The 10726-nt window shown below is 43.2% G+C and overlaps 1 protein-coding gene across 1 annotated transcript in view; it reads right to left on the reverse strand.

Annotated features, from left to right (window-relative positions):
• Window positions 1-2858: 2858 nt before the first annotated feature.
• ELOVL2 (ELOVL fatty acid elongase 2) overlaps window positions 2859-10726 on the reverse strand; it is a 28438-nt gene continuing 20570 nt past the window's right edge. The window contains exons 3-7 of the mRNA XM_009273687.1: window positions 9407-9484; window positions 8071-8242; window positions 6018-6142; window positions 3661-3795; window positions 2859-3025 (exon numbers count right to left, since the gene is read on the reverse strand). Coding sequence (XP_009271962.1) covers window positions 2897-3025; window positions 3661-3795; window positions 6018-6142; window positions 8071-8242; window positions 9407-9484 — 639 coding nt within the window. The 3' untranslated portion in view covers window positions 2859-2896. The remainder of the gene's footprint in view (window positions 3026-3660; window positions 3796-6017; window positions 6143-8070; window positions 8243-9406; window positions 9485-10726) is intronic.

The raw sequence follows: 10726 nt of genomic DNA on the forward strand, positions 1-10726 counted from the left end.
TGTAGAAAACTGTTTCCTACCAACCTAATTAGTGTGTGTGTGCGCATGAGCATGATGTGCAGAAATACCACCTGCCCAGTCAATGAGGAGGGCAGAGCACAGCCAACACTTGTACAAAAAACACAGGGGAGCTTTACACCAGTGTGCATGAAGTTGGTGTGTAAAGTTGTTTCTCAGTCTGAGGTGAATGTCCTAAGATCTTTCTGAAAATGTTCCACCACAGAAGTGGCCTCACATAGCCACTTCGCAGCAATTTGATGCCTTAAATAAAGGGGAGTGGAGACAGCCTGATAGTAAAATTTGTTTATTTACAGTGTTATGTATTACAGGAAAATCAGTTTAAAAAGTCAATGCTTCTCTTTCTTCAAAGTTGCAGCATTTTGAAGATGTTAAGACAGATCTGAAGAATTTAAAACATACCTGATTCCAGCCTTCCTGGCCAGTCTGGATCTGCAAGGTGAGACCATCTTGGTTTTTTTCCCTGGGTTCCGCCCCTCCCTCTCCCCCCCCCCCCCCCCTCCCCCCCTCTCCCCCCCCCCTTTGAGTTTCAAGTAAGGCATTTATTTATTTATTTTTCTTTTGAATGAGTTTTAGACAAAACAAAAGACAATATTTGTGGGTTTGGTTGCCATAGTAAACTTTAACACTTAGCACGCTGACGTTGTCCACCTTGATAGTCAAATGCATGCTTTACCATCAAAAGGTTATGGACTCCACTCAGCCTAATGATCCATACTGGGCCACACGACCATTTTGTTGCCTGCCTTAGATGAATGGTTCAGCTAGTTGCCTTGTGTGCTATCTTGTCAAAAGTGTTTGAATATTGCCGTTATTTTGGTCACCCAGTTCATGATGATGCAGTTTAGCAGCCAGGCTGCTCAAATGTACTGCCTGTGCTGCAGCATTGTGGGGATTTCAGTTTTCTGCTGGAGCAGAAAGGTTTCGTCCATATTGTAACGGAGCCGGAACTGGCTGGAGACAGATGGCATCCAATGGGACTTTCAAGCACAAATTTAAACTAAACTCTGACCTGAGACACCCTTCTCTGTGCCACTTTCTCCTCTTGCTTTTGCTGGACAAAACAGTCTGTTCTTCCCCCATCCTGTACCACTTCCCCAGCCTCTTCCCTTCCTATCCACGAGCCCTCGTGCCTGCAGCCTCTCAGGCTGCTCCCAGCTAAGCCGGCTGCCCTGCACCGTTCCCTGGGACAAACCTTTCCTGCCTTTGCACCTTCAGTCTCCAAGACCCCCTGATGACAGATCATCTAGAGGGGATAACTGACCTAGGAGGTGGAGAAGAATTGGAGGAGCGGGATTTGGGACAGCCTTCTCTCCGTGTGGGCCCTCTGCAGCTGCTTGGTCCCTCTGTGCTGGCTGCACACGTCGTTTGTCCCCTTCCTGCCCTGAGACCCCGTGGAGTGACAGGAGGGAGACAACACAGTCCCTTTACAGAACTGCTTCGGTCCGGGTGCTTGCTGGGCTGGGAAGACTTCGAAAGGTGTTTTTGTTGAAAGAATTTATAGACACCAGATTGGAAGAGACCAGAAGTACTTCACTGTGAAAAAGGGAGAGGAAAAAGGCCATGTCCACTTTTAGTAGAGATTTTGAAGTGAGCTAAATGAGAAAAGGGCGAGGGCAGATCCCCAAAGCTAACCTTGGGTATTCTTCATTTCTAACCATTTAAGTGGGAGGTGAATGCAGCTAACTGAAGCAGAGAAGATGGTGACTGGCTATTGTGAGAGAGACACCGCTACAGCTGCAGGCAGCAAATATCTCCTTGCTTTCCCTACAGAGGATTGTGCCTCAGTCCCATCTGTTTCTCCAGTCAGAGACCAGTCTGAATAAGGCCCACCTAGCACAGAAATTCCTATGTAATGTGATTTGCTCATTGCTGAATTCACTTTCAAGATTTTCTGCATCTTCTAGTCTATTAATATGTAGCATATCAGGTTGCTTCAAATTAGCACTCTTTACATAGGATCAACTTTGTGCACATTTACACTCAAAAGATTTATCTTTATTAAGTTGTTGAGCTCCTATTTCTTTCAAAATCCATTTACTCAGAACTCCTATTAATTTAGCACATCCAAAGTGACTTGTTTTGCTTTCACCAGAGCTCAAAAACTCATATCATGGTGTGATACCATGTATTCTAAATACCATCCTGGGCAGTCCCAGGTGCTACCAGTCCAGCCCCCTGAAATAGCAAGCTCCTGCCAGCCTTCGTGGCGTTTGAGTCAGGTTGCACATGCGTAAAGCAAGTGAGCATGGTGCGTGTCTGTCTGCAAACTATGGGATGGTGTACCTGGGCTCTGCCCTCTCTTATGTCCTTCCCCAGGGCTCCCACAGGACCTAAGAGACGGCTGCACCTCGCTGGTGTCCATGGGGAGGGAGTGTGCTTTGGGGAACGGCTGGGAAGAAGCGCAGAAGAGTATGGTGATGGAAAAGGTATGATTCTTACCTTTTTTTCCTTCCTTTTCCTGACCTTGGCCACAGTTTAGCTGAATGTGTTGCGTGCACTGCGAAGCCTTGCCTCAAGACCTCTTGCACGCACAGAAAGTGCTCACCATATTAGTCTGAACAGAGTCCTAACCTTTTGAAGGCATTGATGGATTTATCCATCAAGTGTTTTATAAGGCGTTTTTGTGTCAGCATTAGAGATCAGAAAGGTTTTCTTTTTCATATGAGAAAGATCTTGGCCTTCTTTGTTCCGACAGTGATCTTTGACAGGACAAGTAATTCTACTCGTTTTGTTAAAACCTAAATAGCAGTACGTTAACAAGTGTCTGGTACAAAGAGCTGATAAATGTAATCAAATAAGTTTTAAGCTAAAGCTTGTAATTCAGTCTTTTTTATTCTTTTTTTTTTTAGAAAAAAAATCATAGGAAATACTATACTTATTGTGCTTTCTTATTGTTCAGGAATCCATTGACAGCAGCAAAGTAGTCCTTATGGAAACCGTTCTTGATTTCTGTTGTGACAGGGGTTTCCTTTATAGCTGTTCTTGAAGGTGCTTTCCAGTATGTCTATAAAAGCAAAATCCAAAGTAAATACTTGGATTTATTTAGTGCCCCCCAAACGCTACTTATGGTTAACTGTAAAATGGAGCTGTCTGGTGTGTGTTGATGCAGATGTATATATTTGCTTCAGACTGTGTTAAGGGAACTGTATCACTTTCACTGCTGTGGGTGATATTACCTTACTAAGATTACTGTAATACTTCTTGATGTCAAAAAAGATTTTAAGCCCTTTTCACTAGAAGCTCTATGTATGCAGGCAGGCTGGAGCAGTCCCTGCTAAAAAAGGTTGAAATAAACAAGGCAAAGACAGAGCTGCTTGTTTCGCTTCTCCAAGGAGGGAGGAAGACTCAAAAAGCTGCACAACAGAGCAAATTCAGACCTCCTAACTCCTGAATGCAGTACCTGACGTGCTATGCAAGTGCAGAAGAGCTGAGCTGCAAGGGGGAGGTCATCATTACCGAGTAACTGTCTCTTGAAGACATTACTGTATCTATGATTCTTAACTGACATACATATTTTAATACAAACATATTTTAAGTGCTGATATGCTCATTCTACGTGTAAGTTCATCAAGACTGCTATCCAAAAAGTTCTTTTTTTCCCCACGCTTGTTGTCAGAGAGCTCTTGGAAGACTGCTTACCTTAATGTAGAAATTTATGAAGAGAATAACCAGTGTGGCCATGTAGGAGGACTGGAACATGAGGCAGCCAAATGGGAATCCACATGGCTTCACAGCTGCACTAAGTGTGTGCACAATAGTGAGCAGAAACTGGATCTGTGGAGGAAAGATCATGCATGAGTATTTGCTGAGAAAGGGTCGGTGCTAGCTGAATCTGATATAACAATGTCACCTAGTCCTCACTTTGAAAGTTTGACTACCCTTCAAAACTATCCTTTTCTGAACCTGTGAATGTATTGTGAGGCCCAAGTTAAAATGGCGCTCTGATGAAATTAGAAAAAAAAACATAAGGGGTCAGAGATTTCTAAAAATGAATTTACAGGCCTAGTTGGCAAAATGAAAACTTTTTTTTTTTTTTAATAGGGGTTGTTCTGTCTTCTAGACCGTGTTGTGCCAGGTACAGCGTTGTCTCTGTTACTGGGCAGAAACCCGAGAAAACTCTGAAGACTCCAGGCAATAGCTTTAGAAGTCTGAACAGAAAATGGAAATCCCAGGTCCGAGGAGAAGTTCAGGTAGGCTGGTGTTTGCATTAACGGAGTTAAGATGGGGACAAATGAAGCAAAAATGAGATGGAGAAGGAATTGCAGAAGGCTGGCTGTATTTAGGACTGTGAACCACAGCCCACGCTGGTGCATCTGATACTCCCCAGCCAGCTGAGAGTGCCCTCAATCCAACATGCTGAGGTGCATTTCAAACAGGGCAGCGTGTTTCAACTGCAGGAATGGTCTCAGCTCAGAGAAGAAGCATTTGCTAAACATGTTTCTACACAGACGTTTAAGCTCACTGCAAACATCTGAACTTCCAAATAATATGAACAGGCCCTAAGATAAAAAAGCAAAAGGAACTTTATTTCACATCAAGCCTTATATCTTGTTGATAGAAGCTTTTGATGTGGCTCAGCTCTTTGGGTACAGCAACTGTCGGAGTAGACTTTTAGAACTCAGACCAATTCTGTCTTGTCTAAGAGTTCGTTTACATAATTTTGCATTTTGTAGTTGTACCACGGTGTGATGGGTTAACCTTGATTGGCTGCCAGGTGCCCACCCAGCTGCACTCTCACTTCCTCTCCTCAGTAGAGTAGGGAGAGAAAATAAGATGGAAAAAACTTGTGGGTTGAGATAAGGGCAGGGAGGGTAATTGGTAAAACTTACCATCACAGGCAAACCAGACCCGACTTCAGGAAGATTAATTTAATTTATTGCCAATTAATAACAGAGAAGGATAGCGAGAAATAAAACAAAACTAAAACCACCTTCCCCTAAGCCCCTGTTTCTTCCCAAGCTCAGCTTCACTTCTGACTCCTACTTCCTTCTCCCAAGTGGTGCAGGGGGATAGGGAATGGGGGTTGCAGTCAGTCCATATTGCTTTGGCTCTGCCGCTCCTTCCTCCTCACGCTCTTCCCCTGCTCCAGCCTGGGGTCCCTCCCAGGGAGACAGTCCTGCACAAACTTCTCCAACGTGGGCCCTTCCTATGGGTTGCAGTTCTTCATGAACTGCTCCAGCGTGGGTCCCTTCCATGGGGTGCAGTCCTTCAGGAACAGACTGCTCCAGCGTGGGTCCCCCACAGGCCACAGCTCCTGCCAGGAGCCTGTTTCTGTGTGGGGTCCTCCATGGGCTGTAGCTTCCTTCAGGGCATGTCCACTTGCTGCAGCGTGGGGTCCTCTGTGGGCTGCAGGGGGGATATCTGCTCCCCCGTGGTCCTCCATGGGCTGCAGGGGGACAACCTGCTTCACCACGGTGCCCCTCCAGGCTGCAGGGGGACAACCTGCTTCACCACGGTCTTTTCCACGGGCTGCAGGGAAATCTCTGCCCCTCCTCCCCTCCTTCTGCTCTGACCTGGGTGTCTGCAGGGCTGTTTCCCTCACATTTTCTCACTCCTCTCTCTCAGCTGCTGTACAGCATTTTTTGCCCTTTATTAAATATGATATCACAGAGGTGCCCCCAGCTTTGCTGATGGGCTCAGCTTTGGCCAGTGGTGAGTCCGTCTTGGAGCCGGCTGGCCCTGTCAGACAGTTTTTATAACTTTTTAATCAGTCCATTTGCCATGATTAAGCAATGTCCATTTTCTATGCAAGAGATCAAAAGTAATGGAATTTTATGGACTGTAGAGTTTCTACTGTATTGTAGAAAATATTTCTGAGCACCATTTCCTTTATTAAGTTATGCAAGCTGTACTAGTGACTTATTCTGTTTGATAGCTTTGTTATATTTTAATTCTAACTGGCTTAATTCTGCAAATGACAATATTTATCTATCATTCAACTCTCGTATTTTGAAGGATTTCTGGTCATCAAAAATGAGATTAAAATAGATATATACCAATTGTGCCTGAGTGAGGTATTTCTTCCACCACAGATACTTGCGCATAGAAGGGATGACTGACAGTCCGTAATAAGAATACATAAGCACGTGGATAAAGCTATTCAAAGTGGGTCCAAAGAAACCTATAAAAATCCAACAAGGGAAACGTTTTATATACCAACTGCTAAAAAGTGAGAGAAGATATTATTGTTAGCAATGTCTCCTGCATATGGTAAGTCTTCCCTCTGTGCTTGTCCTTTGCTAAAGACATTCCTGATGTGAAGAGATGCTCTCCTAGGGACAACTGACAGGCTGAATGATACTTCCTATAGGGTTTTTTCTCATGCTGAATATTTTATTTTCATCCTGTATTTTTCATTTTCTCCACTTTCCTTTTCTATTCTGTAGTTTACAGGTTACTGCTTTTGTTCCCCTCCCAAACGTTATTTGCACGAGTCCATTATCGCTGTAAGCTTTAGGCGCTGATGTGGGTGACTGCTGCTGGTACGGCAGCTTAGCGCCCTGGGAGGCACCCGCTCTCCTGCTCCCTGATGCGGTAGTAAGGGCTTTACTCTGAATTAAACTAACCTCGTGTGGCAGTGTTTGAGCACCGCTCTCATTTTCTTCAGTGGCTCTTCTGCTAGATGCAGATTTCCAGAATTTCACCCCAGATAATAGCTTGCCACTCTAGTTAGTTACACTTAGCAAATACTAATTCTAGAGCAAATGCTAATTCTAGAGCAAATTCTACTTCTCTGTGCCTTACAGACTATTGAGAAGTAACAGTACTACTCTATCTGCTGTATGCTCATGCATTTGATGGCAGTGCTTGACAACTAGAAGATGGTCTCACTGATTGTTTTGATTTTCCACTGATTAATTACTTAGCTACTGATTTTTTTCCAGGCTGTTAATTATAATAGTGCGAAGGTAGTGCAAAGTGTGGGGAATATGTTCACACAGTAGAAAGCACAAACCCCCACTAATTTGTTTACACCTCTGTAGAAATAGCTCGTAATTGCTATGAAATCCTTGATCTCTGCTTCTACCTGTAACAGTGATTCACTTTGATTTTGTGCTGTCTATAATAAGTACCAACAAATGTGAATTCTGCTTTTTGTTCTGAAAAACATCTGCAACAAGTTGCTTTACCAAATATTACAGCAGACTGAGGTGACTCCCTTTAATAGCTCAAAGGAAGAAAACTGATTGTCTTCTCAACTCTGATAACAATGCCACAGGAAGCCTCTGGCTGTATGAAGCCCTGGAAAAGTGTGCATGTTGTGAGACACCTGAAGTAGTTCTCTGCTGTTTGGACTTGGTATACGAATGCCAGGTGGCCAGCCTGTGGCACCGTACATCTTCCCCCACCTCAACAGGGGAGATGATGAATTACAATATCCTCCTAAGAGCCAAGTTGTTTAGAGATTACTGTTGTGAAGTACATTGAACTCAAAATATAGTAAGGCAAAGGATGCTGCTACTTCTGCTATTTCAATGTGAAATGTAAGACCGTATTGATCAGTTCTGGCTGTCCAGTAGTTCTACTACTTGAGTGAGATGTATTCTCATTTAAAACAAAACAAACTCATACTGGTATTTTAATTAGCGATTATGTAAGTAAAGTATCTTGCTAAAGCGGAATATCAGATTGATGCATACAGGAGTCAAACTTGTAAAAATGCAATTGAGTTCGTTTGTCGTGATTGACACTGACTTTACTAGGGTCATGATTTCCTCCTACATCTGCTTTTGGAGTAGGTCTTGTATGTGATCGCTCTTGTGTACTACTCAGTAGTGTTACCCTGTCTAAAACTGGTTTGAAGAGAAGTAAATATGAGGGGTTGTGGCAGCTAAATGGAAAATCTGGGGCCTAACACTCAGATATCTTTTTGCCCTGAACTTTTAACCATGCTTTTAATTTTACTGCGATCTGCAGGTATTCGACAGTTCTGAAAGGCTATGAATGTTAATGGTGCTGTCAGTGATACACTTGCTTTGCACGGTGATGTAATTCTCCTCCAGCAACAGGTGACTTATACCCCAGGTGATGAAGCGAACAGAGACTTACTTTGCCCACAAGGTATCCAGTTCAGAACACACCACCAAATGTTAAACATAGTGGCGTGGTGATACACATGAAGGAAGGTGATCTGGCTGCTTTTCTTTCTCAGTACAAAGAAGATAGTGTCCATGAATTCAATTACTTTGGAAAAATAATACCACCACAGCACCTTGGCTACCTGTACAAGTAAGAACAAAGGAGCAGGAGATCAATATCTGTCCATAAAGGGGCTTAAATAAAGGGCTTAAATATTGCTGTACTTCATCAGTCCCTAGGCATGCAACTTCCCAAAAGGCATTAATGTCCTATTGAAGGAGGAGCACAAGCTCTGGCTTCAATTTTAGTTCCCTTTCGAATGAAGCAGTTTAGAAAAAACGCATCATTTTTAATGTGATTGTATAAATATATAATTATCTAAATATAATTTAAGAAATATAAACTTTGAGGAAGGGTTGTCTAATTGTTCTGTTTTTTTTCATCAAAGATACAGTGGTGTGGGGTTTTTTTGTTGTTTTTTTTTTAAGGGTGCTACCATTTATACTTTCTTGGCACTGAACAGGTTTTGCTGGCAGCTTCTTCTTTTTAAATAATCCAAATTTGACACTTGACACAATGGAATACACCCTCCTCTAGAGTTGAGACACTTCATCAGATCTCAGGATATGTCCCAGGACAGTTGAAGCCAGTTAGTTAAAACAGAAAGGGGGAAAACACCTTGTTGATAGGAAAAGGTATTTAACTGACCTTTCCCTTGCCATAACACAGACAGATTTTGAGGGTTGGGGAAAATTATATAAGTTAACCAATCTTTCTGCCCTTGAGCGCTAGCGTTATCTGGAAAGTAAGCCTGACGTGGGGAATGACAGAGGGTTAATACATGGAATTGCTGTGATGCAGAAATAAGGATTGAAACTAGAGATGAGCCAAGCCAGCAAAATGTTTCTGCAGTTTTCCAGAGTTTAGAGTTGGGCTTAAGTCCATTTCCAGCTACAGCCCAACAAGCGTTACATTTTAGATGGTAGATTTTTCTTCCAAGTTTTTAAATTATCCATATTCTCTGTTTTAATAGTCAGGCAACACTGTTTGGATCACAGATCTTGATATATGGCTTTTCAAAATACTCCCTATCATGCTTTCTACACCAAGGATGCATCTATACTGAATCAGAAAGAGAACACTTCTTGTTTGCTACCAGCTGCTAGGCAACTTGATTAAAGCCCTCATGTTAAAGATGCCGTCAGTAACATCCTTATCACTGCCGTGAACGCAGAAGTGTTGCACCGATGACGCGGAGGGAAGGGCTGCCGCGGATGCTGGGGGCTGAGCTGTTGCTGTCTCTCACCCGGATGTCGGCCTCCCCTGCGCTGTGGAGGTTCTGGCACTGCAAGTTGTAGCCTCCTTCCCACGTGGCAAGGATGAGCTGGAACAGAAAACACAGCGATTAAGTTCATGAACAGACGTAGCAGTTTGCTTTTACCCCTGCAGTTGTTCTGTGTTTATTAAAAAAAGCAGCATGGAAGTAGGGTAGGTTCCCACTCCTTCCATAAGCTGATGCTTCTAAACCAGACAACTTGCTAATATCTTCTGTTTTGAAAGGGAAAAGGCATCAGGTTGTGTTGGAGAAATACACTGAAATGGTATACCTTTTACATTTCTCTAGCTTTAGAGCCTTCAAGGCATCCTTTAAAATCTCTGGTTACTTAGTGTAGTGATCCTCACTCCAAAGCTTGAGCTTGAATACTGTATCTGTCCTGAAGCAATATGAACAGAGCTTAACATAGATACTTGTGCAAAACCGTCCTTGAGAAAAATTCCCTGATGCCAAGCAAGCAAACAGAAGGCAAATCCAAAGTAGTGCAATGGGAGAAATATTTCCTGATGCCATACACGTCTCTCTATCCTACAGTGTTAAATGCAGGAGGAAGTAGAGGAGAGCAGGCGTAGTGCTGAATGGAGACATGAATAGACACGCAAGCAATTTCTTAGATTTAGCACATGTCATACTGGGAGGCAGACAAAGCAATGAAATATCAGGCTACCACACTGTGATGGAGCAGAAGGTTTCCAGAAAGACATATGGTGGCTTTTGATGTGGAATATTTTGATAGTAATGCCCACCTAAAGCATTCAGCAGACCTTTTGGTAGCATGTTCTGTTGTCTATAAATGCTATGTAAAGTCCATTGATTTTACAAAGGTCTTGGTTATTCTTGAATGTGTGCAAAGTGGTTTTTGGGGCCAAGCTGAGAAATTCATATTCTGGGGTCTGTCTTCCTCTCTACAGAGGATGAAGTGAGTGATGGTGGGAGAAATACATCAGTGTTATGCTGTAAGCAGAATTGCAAGATGCTGTGAGAAGTGGGTTGCTTTCAACTCTGGCACTACATGCACGGGGAAGGTGTGTATCAGTGTCTGTATAGACTGTCCTGGTTTCGGCTGGGATAGAGTAGTTGTTGCGCAGTGTTTATACTAAGTCAAGGACTTTTCTTCCTATGGCACAGTGCTGTGTTTTGGACTTAGTATGAGAACAATGTTGATAACACAACCATGTTTTGTTTTTTGCTAAGCAGTGTTTATACTAAGTCAAGGACTTTTCAGCTCCCCATGCTCTACCGACTGAGAAGGCTGGAGGTGCACAAGGAGCTGGGAGGGGGCACAGCCAG

The sequence above is a fragment of the Aptenodytes forsteri genome, unplaced genomic scaffold (genome assembly GCF_000699145.1).
Source record: "Aptenodytes forsteri isolate BGI_AS27 unplaced genomic scaffold, ASM69914v1 Scaffold63, whole genome shotgun sequence".
Lineage (NCBI taxonomy): Eukaryota > Metazoa > Chordata > Aves > Sphenisciformes > Spheniscidae > Aptenodytes > Aptenodytes forsteri.